The sequence below is a fragment of the Lethenteron reissneri genome, chromosome 72 (assembly GCF_015708825.2).
Source record: "Lethenteron reissneri isolate LAM-NWPU_2019-01 chromosome 72, ASM1570882v1, whole genome shotgun sequence".
Classification (NCBI taxonomy): Eukaryota; Metazoa; Chordata; class Hyperoartia; order Petromyzontiformes; family Petromyzontidae; genus Lethenteron; species Lethenteron reissneri.
In genome coordinates this window covers 5,469,021-5,494,323 of record NC_083850.1, presented here as the reverse complement: position 1 = coordinate 5,494,323, position 25,303 = coordinate 5,469,021, and the positions used below count along the sequence as shown (strand labels likewise).

Here is a 25,303-nt window from a genome sequence, read left to right as displayed (position 1 = left end):
CTCCCCTGACCCCCCTTCCCTTAGGCCCCTCCCATGACCACCCACAATATCCTTAGGCCCCTCCCCTGACCCCTCCCTCGGGCCCCTCCGCTGACCCCCCCCTCAGGCCCCTCTCCTGACTCCCCCCTTCCTTAGGCCCCTCCCCTGACCCTCCTCCCTTAGGCACCTCCCCTCTCCGTACCCGGCAGTAGGTCTCCACCAATCAAAGAGCTGTGTATATTATATATTTATACAGGGAGGAACAATGTTCCACACTGCCCACCAGGGATTATTTAGCTGTCTGTCTGTCTGACTGTCTGTTTGTCGTGCATAAATAAATATATAATACACACAGCTCTTTGATTGGTGGAGACCTTACAAACAGCTCTTTGATTGGTGGAGACCTACTGCCGGGTACGGAGAGGGGAGGTGCCTAAGGGAGGAGGGTAACGGGAGGGGCCTAAGGAAGGGGGGAGTCAGGTAAACAGCTCTTTGATTGGTGGAGACCTACTGCCGGGTCCGGAGAGGGGAGGTGCCTAAGGGAGGAGGGTCAGGGGAGGGGCCTAAGGAAGGGGGGAGTCAGGAGAGGGGCCTGAGGGGGGGGGGTTCAGGGGAGGGGCCTGAGGGGGGGGGGGTCAGCGGAGGGGCCTGAGGGAGGGGGGGGAGTCAGGGGAGGGGCCTAAGGATATGGGGGGGGGTTGTCAAGGGAGGGGCCTAAGGGAAAGGGGGTCAGGGGAGGGGCCTAAGGGAGGGGGGGGAGGGGCCTAAGGGAGGGGGGGGGCGATAGTTAAGGGGGCTGTCTGCCTGGCTTCCTAAAGTCAAGTTATCTTTTATACATACAGGTAGGAACAACAGGTTCCACACTGCCCACCAGGGATTATTTGTCTGTCTGTCATGCACGAAGTTCCTACCTGCCCACTCCGAAGGAACGTGTTTTATGCACGACAGACAGACAGACAGTCAGACAGACAGACAAAAAATCCCTGGTGGGCAGTGTGGAACATTGTTCCTACCTGTAATTGTTCCTTCCTGTGTAATTGCTCATAATCAGAACTTCGCACACGGTGTCAAGCGATCCACTACTTGATTTGAAAATCATGCAGAATTGACCAATGATGAGATGAGTCATTCCCTGTCCATACATGGCAAATTGCAATAATTGCGAGCAAGGTGGGAATAATTCACTCTCTGAGTAATCATCCACTTCTATGACACCTCATTGGTGTGCATATATCTCTAAGGAACGGGGGTTGCAACCGCGAGACAACGCTCAAATATGGCAGTCATCCCAAGATCAGCATGGACGAACGTTGCCTACCCTCTGAATAGTTAATCCACTATGGCACAGGTTCAGTAAGTTTTCCTGGATAAAAAAATGCATAATAGAGGTGTGGCTACTTAAAAAACGTAACCCATTGTTTCAACTGCCACGCCAGAGGTGCCATGGAAACAGCAACCACTAAATTGTAAGTTTAGTACGTTTACCATTACACTCCAATAGCTGCCTTTATTTCTCAAATTGAAATGGTAAAACATATTACTGTATTCCTCATGTAACAAGTAGTTATCAGCTTCTTTTCATATTGTTGTCATGATTGAAAAACAAACAACCTAACGACCATAATGTTGACAAATAAATCCCATTTATAAACATTGTGGCACAGCAACATTCATAAATACGAACTTTCAGTTATTGTTATTATTTTCAAAATATGATATAATTTGCACTCTTGATTTTGAAGCTTTCGTGACTGCAGGAATCCATACTCTTTGTTTTTTTCGGTAAAGTCATGTACTACGTGATTCTTTCGGTAAAGTCACGTACCTACGTGACTTTACCGAAAGAACCAAAGAGTATAATTTGCACTCTTCATTTTACTATAAATATATTTGTATTCTTTTTTCATCCAGAAACATGGATGATTTGAAGAACAAGCTAATTAACTATGAATCCCCAAATCAAGGCATTCCTGCCAACATCTTGCTGCTGGGAAGGTCTGGCCATGGAAAGTCAAGCTTCATCAATACTTGTGAAACAGCATTAAGTGATCGAATTAGATCACGTGCAGTAACGGCTTCGAGTACGGGTTCAAGTACAACTCAACATGTAAGTATTGTAATAACTGTATAAGTAGTGATGTGTTATTTTGTTTGTTTACAATTAGACTCTTGTCATCAATAACATAAAATGCATATACTTTAATTTGAAGATATAATGTACAGTGAGGGAAAAAAGTATTTGATTCCCTGCTGATTTTGTACGTTTGCTCACTGACAAAGAAATGATCAGTATATAATTTTAATGGTAGGTTTATTTGAACAGTGGGAAACAGAATAACAACAACAAAATCCAGAAAAACGCTTGTCAAAGATGTTATAAATTGATTGGCATTTTAATGAGGGAAATAAGTACTTGTCCCCTCTGCAAAACATGATTTAGTACTTGGTGGCCAAACCCTTGTTGGCAATCACAGAGTTCAGACGTTTCTTGTAGTTGGCCACCAGGTTTGCACACATCTTAGGAGGGATTTTGTCCCACTCCTCTTTGCAGATCTTCTCCAAGTCATTAAGGTTTCGAGGCTAATGTTTGGCAACTCGAACCTTCAGCTCTCTCCACAGATTTTCTATGGGATTAAGGTCTGGAGACTGGCTAGGCCACTCCAGGACCTTAATGTGCTTCTTCTTGAGCCACTCCTTTGTTGCCTTGGCCATGTGTTTTGGGTCATTGTCATGCTGGAATACCCATCCACGACCAATTTTCAATGCCCTGGCTGAGGGAAGGAGGTTCTCACCCAAGATTTGACGGTACATGGCCCCGTCCATCGTCCCTTTGATGCATAATGTTTCCACCTCCATGTTTGACGGTGGGGATGGTGTTCTTGGGGTCATAGGCAGCATTCCTCCTCATCCAAACACGGCGAGTTGAGTTGATGCCAAAGAGCTCAATTTTGGTCTCATCTGACCACAACACTTTCACCCAGTTGTCCTCTGAATCATTCAGATGTTCATTGGCAAACTTCAGACGGGCATGTATATGTGTTTTCTTGAGCAGGGGGACCTTGCGGGCGCTGCAGGATTTCAGTCCTTCACGGCGTAGTGTGTTACCAACTGTTTTCTTGGTGACTTTGGTCCCAGCTGCCTTGAGATCATTGACAAGATCCTTTCGTGTAGTTCTGGGCTGATTCCTCACCGTTCTCATGATCATTACAGCTCCACGAGGTGAGATCTTGCATGGAGCCCCAGGCCGAGGAAGATTGACAGTTCTTTTGTGTTTCTTCCTTTTGCGAATAATCGCACCAACTGTTGTCACCTTCTCACCAAGCTGCTTGGCGATGGTCTTGTAGCCCATTCCAGCCTTGTGTAGGTCTACAATCTTGTCGCTAACATCCTTGGAGAGCTATTTGGTCTTGGCCATGGTGGAGAGTTTGGAATCTGATTGATTGATTGCTTCTGTGAACAGGTGTCTTTTATACAGGTAACACGATGAGATTAGGAACACTCCCTTTAAGAGTGTGCTCCTAATCTCAGCTCATTACCTGTATAAAAGACACCTGGGAGCCACAAATCGTTCTGATTGAGAGGGGGTCAAATACTTATTTCCCTCATTAAAATGCAAATCAATTTATAACATTTTGACATGCGTTTTTCTGGATTTTGTTGTTGTTATTCTGTCTCTCACTGTTCAAATAAACCTACCATTAAAATTATAGACTGTTTTTGTGTCAGTGGGAAAACGTACAAAATCAGCAGGGGATCAAATATTTTTTTCCCTCACTGTATGCTGTTATATTTTACACGCATCCAGCCGTTAATTCCATAAATTTGAATGTCATCAAAACGATTGAATACGCTATCCTCGGTTTTATGGCTATCATTAAAATGTTAGAGAATCTTTGTCGACAATAATTTTTACCAACACAATTAAAAAAAAAATATGGCAGACATGTCGAGGTTGAGATTGTTAAATGACACGTCAATTTGTGGTTATCTCCAACTTCTCTGGCCTATCGGGCATTGTCGCTTGCGAATTGAGAAGTGAACGTTTGTGCATGGAACGGATGTGTGGCAATTGTGATTTGTTTGGGTCTCCAAGGCTCAGGCAAATAAACTGCAAGCCGTTGCAAGAAAAAAAGTTTTTCTACGCTAATACAAGGTGCGGGATACTAAGGATGTTGTAACTCCAACATTGGGCGGTATATGTTCTCCCCATTTCACGTGCCTCAGTGCCACTAAAGCGTGTAGGATATCTGGCCTGTACTCCCATCACTAGTCACCTAACCCGTTAACCCATACAGTTTACCCCGTTATTCTTGCACAGGAAAATTGAGTGTTCAGGTCCATCTTGCATAGAGCCGTTTCAATACGGGCAAACTATTTTTGTCTCTTTGTTTGTGTTTCTCCCTTGCGATGGGATTTTGTAGGATGAACGTTGACATTTATAAGGGCACGGGTTGACCAATAAGGTCTGAATTGATCTGCAATAAGGTAGGCACTGATAAGGGGTTAAGATGTATGAGTCACAGACTACAGTACTGTGTATATTGGACTGAAGAGTAAAATATAATGTCTAACTAAGTCTTCACAGCCGTTGGCTGCTGTCTGCTGTGATGGAGTATTTCACACTGGTTTTTGCATTGAGGACACTTACATAGGTTTTCCAAAGGGATCCACCACGTGTGATCACTTGCAGGGAATGTTAATCTTTGAGACCATTGGGAGCTAATGGCAGGTCACTTTTTGGGAGATTATGCAGAGATTATTGAGCTGAAAAAAGTTCATTGGGTATTAAAAAGGCAAAACTTCTCAAACTTGATGGACTGATATCAAAACTAACATTTGCAATTTGGGGTTCTTCTCTGAAAGACCTCTCTGCACACCTGCAAACCTGTTGCTGGGAGGTCAGAGATTAGATCATCGTTCTTTTCCTCAGGGATGGTGTTGTGCTGCAAATTTTTTTTATGAATTAAACTCTTTTTTGTGGTCATGAGTTGCAAACGGCAGTTTCGATATCCTCAGCAACTGGCAAACACCGCTCATCTTTGCAGTGCTGCCCAGCTCTCCGAACCTATATATGAAGGCTGCAATGAAGCCTTCACGTTCTCTGACGTGGGGTGTTGTTAATGGAGTGAGGTGAGCCTGTCCACTTTCTCCCAGTTAGCCGAAACACGTTCAACATCAGCCGCGGTCAGGGGTCTCTAGGGGTGTGTCTGGACTCCATAACCAAAGCAGTAATAGCAGCTGCAAGAGCCACGGTCCAGAATTCCCCTCGGCATCAGGCCAGGGAGGAACGATGCCAACCTCCATCCGCAAGAGATCATGAAATTGTCACTTGCAATCTTCATCAACAACCTGAGACCATCTTCTTGGTTCTTTCGGTAAAGTCACGTAGAAGGGAAATAATAAAATAATAAAAATAAAACATAATAAAATACAATTCTCACGACGTTTCGGCCACAACGCAAGCAGCCGTCCTCAGGTGAAGAAAATTCAGACGCTGTGTTTCCGACAGCCCTGTTCTTTACCTGAGGACGGCTGCTTGCATTGTAGCTGAAACGTCGTGAGAATTGTATTGTATTTTATTTTATTTTTATTTCCCTTCTACGTGACTTTACTGAAAAAACCAAGAAGATTAATCCCTGCAGTCACGAAAGCTTTAAATCGAAACCTGAGACCAGGCTCTTGTGGGTTCGAAATGGAGTCGAGAGTTGATGCCCGCAACCGCAGTGGAAGAATGACCCCCGCATCTTACAAATGACAATCTGATGGTCAGTTTAGCTCCACCGTAAGCCCGCATGTGCTAGTCCAGCAGATGTACTTGGACCTGGTATGTATCCATGATGTTGTGTGGATGCGCTAATGCCATCACAGCGTGTTGGTTATTATAAGGCCATGAACAACACAGAAGACCAGCAGCCTTGTACCATTGTTATTGAGCTAATCTATACTCTTAGTTCTTTCTGTAAAGTCACGTAGGTAAAAATGAAATGAAAAACGTCGTGATTTTTTTTAAATTAATTTAAATTTCATTTTTTACCTACGTGACTTTACCGAAAGAACTAAGAGTATGAATCCTTGCAGTCATGAAAGCTTCAAATCTAGAATTGAGCTAATCTCCCAAATATTTTCCAATAACTCCAGCCAAGGTAGCTGCATTTTTACATCACAGGATGACCCTATTCTCAGGGTCCACTTTCGCGAGCACCTGGGACTGGAGGTCATAGAAGGCATCTGGCTCATTTGCCTTGCCTGTTTCCCTCCACGATATTCTTTGGGTCTTTCGGTAAAGTCACGTAGATAAGTTGAAAGAAAATAACAAAAAACTATGACGTTTTGATCACGACACGAGCGATCGTCATCAGGAGGAAAAAAGGAGCAAAGCTGCTGAGGCAGACTGTTTTAAACGTTTCAAATGGGTGTAGCCCAAGGATCATAAACAATGTGGGCCAGGCTAGTGATGTTAATGTGAGAAATTAGACTGTTAATGTAAGATCAGAGGACGATGTCCATGACGGAGGGCGAAGAGGTGGCTATGTTAATGTGAGAGATTAGCATGTTAATATAAATTCACAGAGCCGCTGCTGCATCAGCGCGTGAGGTGGCTGCATTAGTGTGAGAAATTTAACCTGTTAATTTAAAATAAGAGAGCCGAAAATAACAACTAACATCGGAATGTAGGGTGGAAACATCACAGCCAGTTATGACTTAAACTGGTTAATAACGTCCTTCCAATGATTGCTCAGTTTGTACTCATCTTCTCGGTTGAAATTGTGTCTGTGTCTATAAATATGGATGGCTTCATGAACGAATCTTTGTTGATAGCCAGTGGGTTTGCAAAGTACCTTTGACCTAATCCAAACACCTCTATTATTGATACCTTCGTCTTGGAGAAATCAATTTAATGTGTGGCCACAGCGTTAAAACAATGATCGGCCATGGCCGAGGTATTGGTCCTACCGTGTTTCAGATCTGCCTTATGTTCACGAACACGGTCTTAGACATGTCGCCTAGTTTCCCCAATGTAACTACTGCTGCAGACACAGCTTAGTTTGTAGACGCCATCTCATCAATCACTCTTCCCCATAATTTCGTTGCTGTCCACGTTTACGGTGACGTTCAGACCGCAGTCCACTCACTGACATTGACTATATATCTTGTATTCTCTGCAAGGAATGGATTTTTTGCTCCGTTGCAAGCTTCTGACCACCACACTCCCATTGACATATTTCGTTGCTTCCTCTTAGTACCTTTCACGCGACGGTCAATGGTATAGAGTATAGCATATTGTACAATAATAAATAGTATTAAAATGTAATGGCTAATACAATGTATAAGGTAATATATAGTATCGTAATTGTATAGTGAATATACAGCAGTGTGGTATACAGTTGGGTGGGTAGAATAATACATAGTGTAATATTACAATGTATAGTCTATAAGCATATTAGTTGCTGCGACGCCATATTATTAACATTCCTTCCCTTTATTAATTCTAACCTTACTCCCTCCCTTTGATTCTGCTAATCCTGCATAATACATGGGCATAATGACTTTAAACCCCACGCCAAACCTCCTACGCATTTCACAAGTAGTACTAATCGCACATCTGCATTTCCCATAAATATGCTAAATTCATATTCTTAGGTTGTTTCGGTAAAGTCACATAGGTAAAAAATTAAAATTAAAATTAATAAAAGTAAAAATAAAAATCACGACGTTTCGGAGGCAACACAAGCTTCCGTCTTCAGGTGGAACCGTCACAGCCCGACAGCTGTATCAAGTAAATGAGAGATTACAAGAGATACCACTCCGTATATATAATGGTTGAGGGGGGGGGGGGGGAGCCAGGAACGGCTCACTTTTCATTATTATGGTAAGGTGCAGCTTGAGACTACGAATAGACTACATAACAAATGACTGAGCCTTTATTATGGAGAGGTTCGGTTTGTGACTACGCCTAGCCTACATAACAAAATGCTGCAAATGAGACCGAGCCTCTGCCATGTAGATGGTAAAAGCACAAAAGCAGGTCAGGAAGAAACAGCCTCCTGCTATGTTGTTTGGTGGGTAACACTTATAGCAGGAAACCAGTGTGTGAAAAAAGAAGCTAAACCTGGTAAAACAAAACTGGCTGTCTATCAGTAACCTGTAATAGTTCTCTGTCAAATAAGATGGTCCAAATAAGTGTAGTTAAATATTTTTTGCATGGTTAATCACATCTTTAAATGATTACTCAGTTTGTAACCATCATCACGGTTGAAATTATGTCTGTGTTTGTATATTTGTATGGCTTCGTGTACAAACCTTTGATGGTAGCCAGGAGGTTTGTAGAGCACCTTGGTCTCGGAAAAGACAATTTCATGAGAGCCCACAGAGTTGTAGCAATGATCGGCCGTTGCAAATACCAGATCATCGGCATACATAACGTGGTTGAGCAATAGGGAGCCATCCGTTGAACGCACCCGGGCATCAATCAGCCTCCCATTGTATCTGTACCAAATGTAAATTACTCCTTTACAGCAAGTGAAGGCTTCACGAACTATGTGGTCAAAATAGATGGTAAATAGTGTGGGAGCCAGAGGACATCCCTGTCGCACCCCAAGGTGTACAGGCAATGGCTCTGACTCCCGGCCACGTAGTTTTACCCGGGCCCGCTCACCATCATCTTAATAGCTCTCCAAATCACTTTTTCCACCTCAATTTCCTGGCTCCCCTTCACCCCTCGGTCCCCTTCAAGCAAGCCTCCTCAACCCTAGGATCAATCCCTTCCTCCAGTCAAAATTATACATCTTATGTAAAATATAAATGCTTATGAAATCATCTCTCTCAACCAGGGCCGGATTATGATTTTGTAGGCCTCTGGGCTACAGGTACTGTGAGGCCCCCAGTAATATTTTCAAAAGGAAAACAAAGTTAAATAAAAATTAAATAATTTTACAAGGCTAACAACTAATACAATTCAGCATTCACAACTGACATAACTTTTCACCTAATCTTTGGAGGCCCTCCAGCTGGCGGAAGCCCCTGGGCTGCAGCCCCTAAAGCCCATGCCGTAATCTGGCCCTGCCCTCAACTGACAACCTCGCTTAACATCAGTTCCTCGCTTCTCACTTATTATCCAACTTGTAAAAAGCCAAACAAGATTTTTTTCGGCCCTCATCAACTCTATCGCTACCCATCAACTATTTTCAACTCTCAATAACCTTCTCCACTACTCTCCCGCTGCTCTATCATTCCTATATTCTGTCCCTTCCGTCATAGATTTTGCTTACTTGTTTTGCTCATGAAACCAACTTCATCCAATCCTCATTTCCTTCCCCTTCACCTACTGTGTCGTTGTTTGAATTGTTTTCCTGGCATGCACCTCAAACAAGTGAACTTTCTCGTATTTTAGTCCAACATTTGCTTCTGAAATCTGCTCCATAATTTTAAAAGCCTTTCCTAATCTCTGTCCACTGGACCCTATCCCCTCCTCCCTCATACCCCATCCCCTCCCTCTGATTCTCCCCTACCTTGTATCCCTCTTCAACTATTCGGTTTCCTCTGGTGCCTTCTCTATGAACTTCAAAGCTGTTATCATCTTTCCACACCTTAAAAATCGTATCTCGATACTTTTCACCCTGATAATTACTATCCTATTTCCCTTCTCATTTTATTTCTTAAACCTCTTAAATGCCTGGTTCACTCCTGCCTCACTCGGCACATTCCTTCTCACTCCCTATGCTCACGATTCCCAGCCGCGTTTCATTTCTTCCATTCTACTAAATCGGCCATACTCGCAGTACATAGCTATTTGTCAAACTCTGCTCACGCCGGCCATTCTTCTATCTCCTTTACCCATTTCTCTCTTACCCCAGTCTCGTCTGCCGTAATATTGGAGTCACCTATGACTGCTCTCTCTATCCGACCACATATATTCCCCTGCCCGTTTCTTCCACTTTCACCAGAACAACATTCGCAAAGTCCACCCCCTCATTTCTAATACCTCTATTTCACTCCCTCCTCTTCACTCGACTTGATTATTGCAACTCCCTCACGCTCGGTCGTTGCTCCTATGCATTTAAACCACTCCAACAAATCCAAAATTCCACTGCCAAGATCGCCAGCTACCACTCCCACACATCGCCTTTCCTCATCTAGCGATCCTGGCTTCCCATCTACTATCGTTGCCTTTTCAAATTACTCACTTTGGTTTTCAAATCTCTGCATGGTCTGACCCCAACGGATCTTGCTTCCCTCGTTTTGTTGATTTGTTTGCTATCACAGCTGCCTCTGTCTCTTCCCCCTCATCCCTGTGACTAATCACGATTCCGTTTTTTTCTCGCATCTTGCTCACGTACACTAGAACAAACAGCCCCTACAGCCAAGCAATCAGCCACAATCTCTATTTTTAAATCCTTTATATTAAGTTCGCTTGCTTGCGTGCTTGCGTCCTTGCTTGCTTACGACCGTGCAAACCTTTCGGTCGTTTTTTAACCCACTTCCCGTGATCCAATCGAGCTGACATTTTGCACACAAACTCGTTGTGCGAAACAATTAATGTTCGTGAAATTTTTTTTCCAAAATTTTACACTGTTTAGGGAAAACAATTAAATATTTAATTACCAATTGTTTAATACTGCAGACAATCATCTGACCCATAGGTGGCAGCCATCTCAAGCCAGAGGACGAGAGGACTCTAGCCGCCACGCATATAAAGGATTTAGAGTGAAAAACTTTGTTTTTACGGGTTATACTTATTAGTTCTCCCCTTAAAATACTCACTTATTTTTCCTTGCTTACCCAAACACATATTCCCCCCTCCCTTCCCCATCATTAACACCACCCGCTTTCCCAAACCATTCATCACATTCACTTATCTTTAATCATTCATTGTCATACTCATCATCGTTTATTTCACGCATCATCACCATCTTCCACGTAATTTACCGTCCTTCTCATCAACTCATCTCATTTCACCACTGTTTTGCTGTAAAAATTGCAATGTTTGGTTCAGCACCTTGGTAAAAGCGTTTAAAAAAATTGAAATATGAAGAGATGAAGGCCAGCATTGCATACAAGAGGGTGGGTGGTCAGCGCTACTCGCAGCAGTCTTTGTCTCAGCAGTGTTTATGTTTACACAATGCACCAGGTTCTCATATAAGACATACTCAATAAAACAAAGCATTAAATATTCATATTGCGTGTGGTGTATCAAAAACTCTTTAAATATATTGTGAAAAAGTAAATATGCGTACTCCATTTAATTGCAAATTCAATATATTTATTTAGTTAACTGTTTCAAACCGGTAACCACATCTATTTTTGGTAATTTCATATTCCTGTTTCTGGAAAACGGGTTAAGGAAAACGAACTAGTAAACCTATTTTCTTTCATGTTCAACTTTCTGAATAAGACCATTATTCAAATCAGTAACAGCCAAACAGTTAGAATTATAATCTCAACAAAAATATTACATACTTTTTTACCAACTACATTAACCAGGGAATTCGACTGATTTTAAGCAGCTGTGGTTGAAGTTACCGTTTGTGTGAACCACTAGATCACGTTAAAAACAAAACAGCCGAAACGGCAACATGTCAATCACACTGTTAGTCTCAAATGCAATGTTTACTAATGCAATATATTATATTTGGACAGTGTATTTACATGTATGTGTATGTCTGCTTACATGCAAATATATTGCAGTTTCTAAAGTATCAACTTACATCGTTTCAAAACCAAAAAGAAACACCAATTAACGTAAATGTCATGGACACCATCGGATGGGAACCTCAAACATTCACATTTGAAATGTTTAACAAGATTCTCAATGGTCAGATTGAAGATAAACAAAGTGTGAGTATGTTGCACACCATTGTATCGTTGATTTGTATTCACAACAAAGTGTTTTTTCTTCCAGAATACTGTGTCTAGTAATTTAGTAGTATAGAGTAATAGTTTCTAGTAAAATAGTAGTATATAATACTATAGTAGTATATAGTAATACTAGCGGGAAGTATCCGGCGTTGCCCGGGCAAAAAAGACAGACACACATCGACTTACACACACTTACAGACATTGACCCACACACACAAACACATCGACTTACAACAACAACAACCGCCATTCGCCACTAAGTGGTGGTGACGTCACTATGACGCTTGTGCTAGGCCATGTGCACCTTGAAGGCACGTGAAGTGTCGAACGGAGCTGACCCAGGTGCCACGGGCTAACTGACCGAGACGACTGGCTGATGCACCACCTGTGCCCCCTACTGTGCCAACTTGCTGTGCTTTATCCACCTGGCGCTCCGCTCGTTGTTGTGAGCATCGCTCCTCTGCCCTCTGTTGTTATTGGAGGGTGACTGCCTCAAACTGCCCAGTAGCCTCATTTATGAGCCCCTTCCACAGAGGCCAATCTTGACACCGCTGGTACCAGTGATCAGTAAGTCCATACAGCTCCATGTCCTCCGGTACCACATCACACCATCTCTTCTCTAGCCCATGCCGCGCCCATTTAGCCCCCTTGATCCGGCTGAACAAAAGTTGTTTAGGCATGCGGTGGCTGGGCATGCGGGCTACATGACCCAGCCAACGCAGCCTTGCCTGCTGGAGGAGATCACCAAAGGGACTTTGTTCACATCTTTCAAGGATTTGTGAGCTCCTCACGTAATCCAGCCTGGTTAAACCCAGGATGGATCGTAAGCAGGCCAGCCTCAATGTTTCTAACTGGCGTAGATGTTCCATTAGGGGGGTCCACGTTTCGCAAGCATAGAGAAGGGGGGGAATGACCGTGGCCAAGAAGACCTGAAGCTTAGTGCGTAGCGACAGACCAGGTAGCTTCCACACAGCATTTCGCAACAGATGAAAATATAATGCCACTCGACTAATTCTGAGTGAGACCTCTTCTGTTAAACCGGAGCCGGTCATGAGTACAATGCCAAGGTATGGAAAACTCTCCACTCTCTACACAAATGCCCCATCACCAATTGGGAGTTGTGGGGGTGGAGTGTCCGATGGTACAAAATACCCAGGCAGGGGATTAGTTTTGGTGGGGCTGATGGTAAGGCCCCACCTCTTAGTGGCAAGCTCCAGGTTCAGCAGCAGCACCTCCAACTCCTCCTCTGAGTGAGCAGCAATTACCAGATCATCGGCATACATAACGTGGTTGAGCAATAGGGAGCCATCCGTTGAACGCACCCGGGCATCAATCAGCCTCCCATTGTATCTGTACCAAATGTAAATTACTCCTTTACAGCAAGTGAAGGCTTCACGAACTATGTGGTCAAAATAGATGGTAAATAATGTGGGAGCCAGAGGACATCCCTGTCGCACCCCAAGGTGTACAGGCAATGGCTCTGACTCCCGGCCACGTAGTTTTACCCGGGCCCGCTCACCATCATCTTAATAGCTCTCCAAATCACTTTTTCCACCTCAATTTCCTGGCTCCCCTTCACCCCTCGGTCCCCTTCAAGCAAGCCTCCTCAACCCTAGGATCAATCCCTTCCTCCAGTCAAAATTATACATCTTATGTAAAATATAAATGCTTATGAAATCATCTCCCTCAACCAGGGCCGGATTATGATTTTGTAGGCCTCTGGGCTATAGGTACGGTGAGGCCCCCAGTAATATTTTCAAAAGGAAAACAAAGTTAAATAAAAATTAAATAATTTTTACAAGGCTAACAACTAATAAAATTCAGCATTCACAACTGACATAACTTTTCACCTAATCTCTGGAAGCCCTCCAGCTGGCGGAAGCCCCTGGGCTGCAGCCCCTAAAGCCCATGCCGTAATCTGGCCCTGCCCTCAACTGACAACCTGGCTTAACATCAGTTCCTCGCTTCTCACTTATTATCCAACTTGTAAAAAGCCAAACAAGATTTTTTGCGGCCCTCATCAACTATATCGCTACCCATCAACTATTTTCAACTCTCAAAAACCTTCTCCACTACTCTCCCGCTGCTCTATCATTCCTATATTCTGTCCCTTCCGCCATAGATTTTGCTTACTTGTTTTGCTCATGAAACTAACTTAATCCAATCCTCATTTCCTTCCCCTTCACCTACTGTGTCGTTGTTTGAATTGTTTTCCTGGCATGCACCTCAAACAAGTGAACTTTCTCGTATTTTAGTCCAACATTTGCTTCTGAAATCTGCTCCATAATTTTAAAAGCCTTTCCTAATCTCTGTCCACTGGACCCTATCCCCTCCTCCCTCATACCCCATCCTCTCCCTCTGATTCTCCCCTACCTTGTATCCCTCTTCAACTATTCGGTTTCCTCTGGTGCTTTCTCTATGAACTTCAAAGCTGTTATCATCTTTCCACTCCTTAAAAATCGTATCTCCTTTTCACCCTGATAATTACTATCCTATTTCCCTTCTCATTTTATTTCTTAAACCTCTTAAATGCCTGGTTCACTCCTGCCTCACTCGGGACATTCCTTCTCACTCCCTATGCTCACGATTCCCAGCCGCGTTTCATTTCTTCCATTCTACTAAATCGGCCATACTCGCAGTACATAGCTATTTGTCAAACTCTGCTCACGGTATCTCGGATATTCCTCTTTCTTGATGTCAGTCCTCAGACTGACGTCATCAAACCACATAATTTATCCCCATCCCCGGTCACTGTCGTTGTCTCCCAATGTTCTGTCCTTTGTCCCATCCATTTTCTCTCGACATCTCTCCACTCAAATCCCTCCTCTCGTCATTCATTGCTGATAATAAACAGATTTTCCCCTACTTCCCCTTTTTCACTCCTGACCTAGCTTCTCACATTTCCAGATGATTGATCGCCATCCAATCTTGGATGTGAAAGCACTTTATTTCTATCAACCCTGCCAAAACCCACATCATTATTTCTCTATATTTCCCGTTCCATTCCTCCCTGGCAGACTATCTTCTCTCTTCTGTCTGTCTCGTCTGCCCTTGATTTTGGCAGCGCCATTTTTGACTCCTCTCTCTATCTGACCACATATCTGCCAATATCAGTTCCTGGCGCTTTCACCTGTGCAGCGTTCGCAAAGTTCACACCCCTGATCTCAAATATTTCTGCAACACTTCTAATTCGCTCCCCCATCTTAACTCGACTGAATTCATGCATCTCGCTCACGCTTTATCTTCCCTCTTATGCATTATACCCACTACAACAAATCCAAATTGCCTCTTCTTTCTACACTCTTTCATGCCCTCTACATTGACAATCCTGTATGTCCTCCTTCCTCTTTGTGCCCAATCACGATTCCTTTCTTCTTCACTTCTGGCCCCGTGATACTGGAGCAGACTGCACATACAAAGTCCTATTGTCTACCCAAACTCCCATTCTCCCTCCCTTCCCGCAACCTCAGCTTCATCCCTCTTCCCAACTTCCCTTCCCATTCATAACAGTCACTCATCATTATCCACTCGTCAGTTGCGTATTAATTTATGTCACGCATCACCATATTCATCATGTACTACCATCCTTCTCATCTACTCATCTCATCTCACCACTGTTATGTTGTACAAATTGATAAATCTTTGTTCAGCACTCTGGTTAAAGTTCTACATGAAAAAATAAGATAAAATTACAAATTAATAGTTTAGATTGTAAAGCTGCAATAGCAAATGAACATTAGAAAGAAAATGTTTCTAAGTTAAAAAACATTTGACCATAATAATTTTGATTTTTTTTTCGGTCAGTTTTCTGACAAGACAGAAATAACGTCTGAACCAAGGAACAAGGTGCATTGCGTGGCCTACGTTGCTGATATGGATCAATTTCAAAATATGGAATTAGATGACTTGGATAGTTTCAAGAGATTTGGGAGGTATGCACGTCAAAAAGAAAGTAAGATCTTCTCACTCATGTGTCCTGTGTTTGCCCACACACTTACAACTTATTATCGTGCTTTTGTACACAATTTATTTACCTCATTGGTACTGTTTCTTCATTATTAGGCCTAATATATACGATTATGTAACATTAACAATATGTATTATTCGATTATAAGTAATTGAAGATAAATAATAAATTAATATGTCAATACATAATAGTATACCCGCATTAGTCAGACTAATGCAATGTGTATATATATATAAAATCAATACACTATGAATAGGCAACGATAAAATATAATCTATATAACCTATGATAATGCCTGCCAGTTAGGTCAGGATGTGCTTAGAATAAAATAGATTGCAGATAATATTTATCTTTCATACGTTATTTTTTTTATATTAATCATGGCCCCATGGCGATTAAGTACAGGCTCACTTAGGACCAGTTTCTACCTACAGTGAGGGAAAAAGTATTTGATCCCCTGCTGATTTTGTACGTTTGCCCACTGACAAAGAAATGATCAGTCTATAATTTTAATGGTAGGTTTATTTTAACATTGAGAGACAGAATAACAACAAAATCCAGATAAACGCATGTCAAAAATGTTATAAATATATTAGCATTTTAATGAGGGAAATAAGTATTTGACCCCCTCTCAATCAGAAAGATTTCTGGCTCCTAGGTGTATTTTTATACAGGTAACGAGCCGAGATTAGGAGCACACTCTTAAAGGGAGTGCTCCTAATCTCAGCTAGTTACCTGTATAAATACACCTGTTCACAGAAGCAATCAATCAATCAATCAATCAGATTCCAAACTCTCTACCATGGCCAAGACCAAAGAGCTCTCCAAGGATGTCAGGGACAAGATTGTAGACTTACACAAGGCTGGAATGGGCTACAAGACCATCGCCAAGCAGCTTGGTGAGAAGGTAACAACAGTTGGTGCGATTATTCGCAAATGGAAGAAACACAAAATAACTGTCAATCTCCCTCGGCCTGGGATTCCATACAATATCTCACCTCGTGGAGTTGCAATGATCATGAGAACGGTGAGGAATCAGCCCAGAACTACACGGGAGGATCGTGTCAATGATCTCAAGGCAGCTGGGACTATAGTCACCAAGAAAACAGTTGGTAACACACTACGCCATGAAGGACTGAAATCCTGCAGCGCCCGCAAGGTCCCCTTGCTCAAGAAAGCACATATACATGCCCGTCTGAAGTTTGCCAATGAACATCTGAATGATTCAGAGGACAACTGGGTGAAAGTGTTGTGGTTAGATGAGACCAAAATGGAGCTCTTTGGCATCAACTCAACTCGCCGTGTTTGGAGGAGGAGGAATGCTGCCTATGACCCCAAGAACACCATCCCCACCGTCAAACATGGAGATGGAAACATTATGCTTTAGGGGTGTTTTTCTGCTAAGGGGACAGGACAACTTCACCGCATCAAAGGGACGATGGACGGGGCCATGTACCGTCAAATCATGGGTGAGAACCTCCTTCCCGCAGCCAGGGCATTGGAAATGGGTCGTGGATGGGTATTCCAGCATGGCAATTACCCAAAACACACGGCCAAGGCAACAAAGGAGTGGCTCAAGAAGAAGCACATTAAGGTCCTGGAGTGGCCTAGCCAGTCTCCAGACCTTAATCCCATAGAACATCTGTGGAGGGAGCTGAAGGTTCGAGTTGCCAAATGTCAGCCTCGAAACCTTAATGACTTAGAGAAGATCTGCAAAGAGGAGTGGGACAAAATCCCTCCTGAGATGTGTGCAAATTTGGTGGCCAACTACAAGAAACGTCTGACCTCTGTGATTGCCAACAAGGGTTTTGCCACCAAGTACTAAGTCATGTTTTGCAGAGGGGTAAAATACTTATTTCCCTCATTAAAATGCCAATCAATGTATAACATTTTTGACATGCGTTTTTCTGGATTTTGTTGTTGTTATTCTGTCTCTCACTGTTCAAATAAACCTACCATTAAAAGTATAGACTGATAATTTCTTTGTCAGTGGGCCAACGTACAAAATCAGCAGGGGATCAAATACGTTTTTCCCTCACTGTATACACAGACACAATTTCCACCGTGAAGATGGGTCCAAACCCAGCAATCATTGGAAGAATGTTATTAACCAGTTTAAGTCATAAATGGCTGTGATGTTCCCATCCTACCACCTTCCGAAGTTAGTTGTGCTTTACGCCCATCTCAAACTTGCGCTTTGACAGGATTCACACCAACACAGCCACTCCGTGCGCCGACTACCCCCCGGTTGTTGCTCTGCGATTTGCCATTAACATGCTAATCTCTCATTAACATGGAAATTTTCACCTGGCAGCCCTTCGAGTGGTGGATAACCAACCACCGTCAAGTTGGCTGCCCACAATTTTCATTAACATTGGCTGCTGACATTTGGGCTACGCCCATTTCAAGCCCTTATAAATAGTTTGCCTTTGGAAGCTAATTCCTTTGAACCTATCTACGTGACTTTACCGAAAGACTCAAAGAATGCACGTGTCTTTATACTGTTCACCTTTTGGCGTTCTCTGGTCTGACACTGTTGAGACTAGGCCCTAAAGAAGGCTGCTGTCTCTGGTGTAGACCAAACAGTTTCAAAGACAATGCATAAATTATCAGAGCATGTTTGTTTGCATGTTCACCACAAGTACGTGTGGTTAATGCAGACTTGATTTCTTGCAAAGGTTTCTAATTGGTGTTTGAACATCTTAATTCACCACGTATTTTATTGCCAGAGAAGATTAAAACCATTTCGGATTGACCTCGCCTGCTGATGATGAAAAATACATTTCAAGTGTTACTTTTAATACCCTGAAGCATAGTATCTCCAATGTACAAATGGATTATATTAACAATGATATATTTTTTTATTGCAGATATCAACACGTTCGTTATAATCACCAAAGTAGATGCGTGTTTACCTGAGGGAACATCAATTAGTGACATCTACAAAGTGAAGAACATTGAGACGAGGGTAATTATTATAAAAATCATATGCATGCGTCTCCTTTTCACTGTGTTGGCTTCGCGTTGCATTACAACCAATTCCAAAATAGTTATGGATATTGTGATTGTATTGGATCAAAGATTGCGGGGCATACTTGCATTGTAATGAGATAACATAAAAATAGCTTACATTTAAGTTGGTTTACATTTCCTCATCTAAAATATGCAGCCTTTGATTGATTGAATGACTGACGTAGATTGTCATGATATTCTTGAAGGGTTATAAACCTGATATATGTCACAAATATTAAAGGGTGTTTGAATAATAAATTCTGGAATTGTGATTCTAAATTTAGTGAAATTTGAACCAAGGCAACACAAAATTGTCTTCTAATGAAGGGTGCTGATCATAAATATGAAGTAAAAAAGAATAACATGAAATATACAATATTTTTACTTTGGACGCACACACACTTACTCTGCCACGTAAAAATAAAACGTGGCCACGTTTTCTTGGTTCTTTAGGTAAAGTCACGTAGAAGGGAAATAATAAAATAATAAAATAAAACATAATAAAACAATTCTCACGACGTTTCGGCCACAACGCAAGCAGCCGTCCTCAGGTGAAGAACAGGTCTGTCAGAAAGACAGCGTCTGAATGAATACCACCAGGCTTGGCAGCGTAAATTTAAGCTGGGTTGGAGGGGAAGAGCGCCTTGACAAAATAATTTGCATATCAAGAGGAATTTAGCATATTTATGGGAAATGCAGATATGGGATTAGTCACTACTTGTGGAATGCGTAGGAGGTGGGCGGGAGGTTTCAAAGTCATATTATGCCCGTGCATTATGCAGAATTAGCAGCATCAAGGGGAGGGAGTAGAGTTAGCATTAGTAAAGGGAAGGAATGTTAATAGTATGGAGTTGCAGTAACTAAACCACCACGTAAAAAAACTAAAGTATAAACTACATCAGTATCATCAGTATACTAAATATACTCTCCAATAAGCTGAGCTACTAACAGTAAGTCACACATTACAATTCTATATCGCAAAAAATATAATATGCCTCCAGCTAAACTTTTTTCTCTTACTTCACACGAGTATACCCCGTACTATATACTGCCATTGACAAACCCAACATTAAATTATATACTGTATTACTATACACCACCTTAGACTATACATTGTGATATACACTATGTATTATTCTACCCACCCTACTCTATACCACACTGCTGTATATTCACTATACAATTACGATACTATTCATTACCTTATACATTATGTTAAACATTACACTTTTATACTATTTATTATTATACAATCTGCTATACACTATACCATTGACCGTCGCGTGAAAGGTACTAAGAGGAAGCAACGAAATATGTCAATGGGAGAGTGGTGGTAAAAGACTTGCAGCGGAGCAAAAAATCCATTCCCTGCAGAGAATAAAAGATATATAGTCAATGCCAGTGAGTGGACTGCGGTCTGAAAGTCACCGTAAACGTGAACACAATCAGTTAAAATCCGAAATGGTTTATTACGTTCTTCCAATGATTGCTGAGCCAGAATCCATCTTCTCGTTTGAAATTGTATCTGTGTTTGTATATGTGGATCGCCTCATGAACGAATCTCTCATGGTAGCCAGATGGCTTGCAGAGAACCTCTGTCTTGGAGAAGTCAATGTCATGTGAGCCCACTGAATTCTAACAGTGATCTGCCATGGCTGAGGTGTTTGTCCTACCGTGTTTCAGGTCTGCTTTATGTTCACGGATACGGTCTGAGACATGTCGTTTGGTTTCTCTAGTGTAACTGCTACCACAGAGGCAACTTAGTTTGTAGACGCCAGGGTACTGTATGTCTGGAACCACATCTCTTACAGATGGGACCAGATCACGGATTTAATGTACTGTGTTGAATCGGACCTGGATCTTGTGTTTAATCCGGATTTTGGAGATCTTTTTTGTGACCCCAGCAATGTAGGGTAAGGTGATGGTTTTGAAAGGCTCCTCAACAGGATCCTTCTTGATGGTTGGAGTAATGGCGTTGCGGATTGTGTAGTCGGAGTAACCATTAGCCTTAAGAGCTTCTCGTACGTGTTTGAGTTCACTGGCAATGTGTTCCTGGTCGGAGATGCATTGGGCTCTATGGTGTAGAGTCTTGATGAGGGAATTCTTCTGGGATGTATAGTGGTGGGAATCCGGTTTTAGGTAAGCATCCGTATGGGTGGCTTTCCTGTAGACAGAGTAGCTCATTGAACCATTAGGTCTCCTTTAAATTAGGACGTCCAAAAGGGGTAGCTTGCCATTTTTTTCGACTTCCATGGTGAATCTGATGGCTGGGTGTATGGAATTGATGTGGTCGAGGAATTGGTCTAGAGCAGGCCGGCCATGTGGCCAGATGACAAAAGTGTCATCTACGTACCTCTTCCATAAGGTCGGGCATAGAGTGGCAGTCTGGATGGCGTCAGTCTCAAATTTATCCATGAAAACGTTGGCTACAACTGAAGATAGGGGGGGGGGGGCCATTGGGGTGCCCTCAGTTTGTTTGTAGAAAGTTCAATTCCAGGTGAAGTATGTATTGGTTAGGCAGTGTCTCACCAGGGGGGGTACCTCAGTATTCAGTCCTTGATGAACCAAGTCTTCAAATGATTGCGATGGTGTCAGGCCCAGGAATTTTGGTGAATAAGGAAACCACATCAAAACTGACAAGCAGGTCGTCTGGGGACAGGGAAATTCCCTTGATTGTCGATACCAGGTCAGTAGAGTTTAATACCGCAGATGTGTTTTTTCCAGTGAAAGGCCGCTGGATTTCAGACAAAAAAACGAGCCAGTTTGTAGGTGGGGGAGTTGATAGTAGAGACAATGGGACGAAGGGGTGTATCTTCTTTATGTATCTTTGGCAAGCCATATAACCCTGCCAGCGTTCGCCGCTTTGAGGCCAGTGTGAAGAGTAGCACGGAGTCCAGGGAGTATCAATCATGACTGGGAATGTAGCGTCAAAGAAAACCTCCTCATGAACGTTTAATGACTTTATTATATTCTATGTCACTGTAGAACTTGTCATTCATATTTACTGTTGTTATTTTGTATCCCCATAGATAAACCGCTTTTGCATGTCCTTAGTCGTCAAACAAATCGTTTATGTATTCTTAAACTTAAGTTGACCCGGCAGCAACCGGCATGGGATAGGGAAAAGACAGCATCAGATATTCATTCCGCCTCCCCCCATTTTACCTTCCTCTTGAGTTGCTCATACCTCTTGTCCTTGTGTAGTGACTAACTCGGAGACGAGAAGAGTTGGAGGCACTTATTTTATTTAATGAGCACCCTTGGCACAATACACATCCTAGGCTGGAACACACTCTTCAGTCGCTCGCTTATACACAACTCTACATGGGTTGCTCGTCTATACATAACTCAAGCCGTCAAACACTGATGGCGCTGAACCGAGACAGCCAACTATCGTCTAGCAGCGCAATATCGAGTGAAGATGACAACAACAATGGCGACGAGATGACAGCGATGATGGCGACGATCTTCAACAGCACGACATGGATCCCACTCCATATGATAGCCCCGAGCTCTCTCTCATGGACCCCTTTTATGCTCCCAGTGTGGCCTCCCTCTGCCCCGGCCAGGCCTCCTCTCTAGAACCTACTAGCGGGTTCCCGGGCTTTCCCCACGTGCCCCTTCTGTAACCTTTCCCTCAGATATCCCCCCTGGTGTACCACGTGGCCTGCTGACGTCAGGGCTGCTGTAAGCCACAGATCCCCTTCCCCGCCAGCAGCCAGCGCTATGGTGCTACATTACTTATTCTATGTCAATACACTTGTAAAGCATGCTGTCAAAATCCTTTCGTGTGACATCACTACTCAAAATCGATATATCAGCTGGTTGGAAATTCATGGTAAGATTTAGTAGAAACAGAAGAAGTGCATTCAGAAAGTTGCTGTAGTTCAAGTAGTCTGTTTTCTAATGCCCTCGAATCACCCACCATCTCCTGCCCTTGCATCACATGGTCGGTCCCCCAATCCATCAAAAAGGTATTGATAGTGAAGGAGAGATTGTAGAAGCCAATGTAAGTTTTTGTTATAATTTATTCAGGGATACATCACTAGTTTATACTCAGCTTTGTGTCTCACCCTGTGTCATACTCTTCGCTGAAAGGGGGGCATTTGGACATTAGATCATAATGCAGTTGATGCATGTTAAATCTTTCCCATGGAACTACCTGTGACACTTCTGAAGCCATGCCCCACTGAGTCAAAATAATATATTTGAAGGTGGACATTGCAATGAAGGCTACCAATATATTAACGAGATTTCTCAAAATCAGGAAGCCCAGATGCCCCAAGATTGTTGAGTCATAGGGCGACCCTTATTTATTTTAGTTTTCCGGATGTAAAACTTAAGGGCTTGGATTGTTGTGAACATATCGGCCTTACAGAGAGCCACTGATGCCACAAGAAATCCTCATTCCCTGGGGGCAGATTTTAAATATATATCTTTTTTTAAGTTGAGGATCCAATAAAAGGTCATTGAGATGTATACATGGAAGGTGATGTCCATAAACTGCTGACTAGCAGGATGAATTGGGACAGGCAGATATACATATTGCAAGTTGATTCACACCATCCAATCCAATTCAATCCCTTATGGACTTGATTGGCATGGCACTCATCTCCATTCTGAATTTTGTTAATATGTCCACATCCAAATGTGAATGAAATTCTGCCAACTGTTTTTTTTGTTATGGCGTACATCCTCCTTCCCTGTTCACAAAACACGAGGTCATTTGAAACCGGACTACATGAACTACTCCAAATTTCTGAAGGCACTTATTCTGTCTCTACTGAATCTTAACATGAATTTCCAACCAGCTGATATATTGATTTTGAGTACTGATGTCATTCACAGTTTAATTCAGCATGTCAGTGGTGCAACATTTTGTTCGGGAAATATACCGAATCGCATCGTTACATTCGCCAGTACTGAAACTGTGACCAACGTTATTGAAGACATGGGGATTTCAGATCACGGTCTCGTGACTTGCAAAGTGGCACCACCAAATATTCGCCCACCCATCACAACGATATCATGCAGAGACTGGAAACAACTGGACCGCGATACTGTCCGTTAGAAAATTCGGTATTCATCGGCTTGTCTAAATCCTGTATGGACGCTCAATTCATTTGCAGATCAAATTAGAAAATGACATCGCTGCTGTTCTTCATGAACTCGTGTTCATTCAAACAACAAGCACCAAGATAACTCTTACCATAGTCGATCACTGCAAAGCAGAACCGGAGTAAGCCAGACAGTCATTGGAAGAAAACTGGTTTCGAGACTGTCTGACTTGCTTACAAAACGACCTCGAGATCTGCCAAACGACTCATTGTTGAGTCTCGTAGATCCTGCTATGCCCTGTGCTTCCATGAGTCGGCTCACGAACCACGTACTCTGTGGCGTGTCTTGAACGGTTCTTCTGCACTCCAACCAGCCTTCAACTGGTCAAACCGGACTGTGCACAGTACTTGCGACTTTATTCACCAATAAAATAGTGATAATCAAGACGGCAGTTTCCAACTTGAGGGCAACACATTCTCCCAGTCTGCCATCAGTGTTCAATCAACCTGGAACCGATGCAAAACTCGAGACCCTGGCATCAACGTTGGTGACAGAGGTGCCCATGTTGAAAACACGGCTGCCAAGGAAAAGATTGCCGCTGGACTACAGCCACGCGTCGATTCTCAAATCTTGCTCGGACATGCTTATCACGCTGATTGTCCACCTGTAAAATCTTTCATTCAGCGAGGGCTGTTTCCCAGACCGGTTCAAGATTGGAGAGGTAACACTGCTCACGAAAATAACCTGGTTTGAGCCATAATAGTGACCCCAAAAACCATCGCCCAATCTGAAACAGGAGTATGATTTAAAAGGTCACAGAGAGCCTTTGTCTGAAGTGTTTATTTCTCCACGTCGCTGCGACTGGCAGATTAAACTCGTTACAGTCGGCATGCTCTACAAAAGATCACTGATAACCTCCACAAGGTCATGGATAACTGTTGCACTGCAGCGTTGGTTAGCCTCGATCTCTCAGCCGCCTTTGACACAATCAATCATGAGATTCTCATCGGGAGGCTAAGGTCAAGGTTCGGTGTATCTGGTATGGCAATGGAGTGGATTTAGTCATATCTACGTGGTCCATCACAGTTTGTCAAGCTGGGTATTGAACAGCCATCACCTCAGGCGTACCAAGATGGGGTACCACAGAGTTCCATCCTCGGGCCCTTCTTATTTTCAATGTACGTCTCTCTGATCGCCAATGTCATCTCAATGTATGACATCAAGTTCCATCAATATGTTGATGATCCACAATTGTACATTGCAGTGAAGTCAAAGTTAGATATAGAGAGCCTCGGTAACCTCTACGATAGCTCGCGAGTGGCGCACATGTGGTTTGCATGAAACAAAATGCTGCTTAATCCAGAAAGTTTCCCTGATTGGCAATTGGGCTCCAGCAAAAAACATTTGTGGAAGGATTGGGCGTGGCAGTTG

The 25,303-nt window shown here is 42.9% G+C and overlaps 2 protein-coding genes and 1 pseudogene across 3 annotated transcripts in view; 2 read left to right on the top strand and 1 right to left on the bottom strand.

Annotated features, from left to right (window-relative positions):
• Positions 1-25,303, top strand: part of LOC133361284 (zinc finger protein 239-like) — an 807,570-nt gene that overhangs the window by 521,647 nt on the left and 260,620 nt on the right. The gene's annotated exons all lie outside the window — the stretch shown is intronic.
• The window catches only part of LOC133361342 (oocyte zinc finger protein XlCOF6-like), a 276,931-nt pseudogene that overhangs the window by 97,362 nt on the left and 154,266 nt on the right, over positions 1-25,303 (bottom strand).
• LOC133361288 (interferon-induced protein 44-like) overlaps positions 1-25,303 on the top strand; it is a 70,755-nt gene that overhangs the window by 18,456 nt on the left and 26,996 nt on the right. For both annotated transcript variants that reach the window (XM_061580223.1, XM_061580224.1), the window contains exons 3-6: positions 1,891-2,086; positions 11,665-11,814; positions 15,640-15,787; positions 18,673-18,770. In XM_061580223.1, the coding sequence (XP_061436207.1) occupies positions 1,891-2,086; positions 11,665-11,814; positions 15,640-15,787; positions 18,673-18,770 (592 nt within the window). The remainder of the gene's footprint in view (positions 1-1,890; positions 2,087-11,664; positions 11,815-15,639; positions 15,788-18,672; positions 18,771-25,303) is intronic.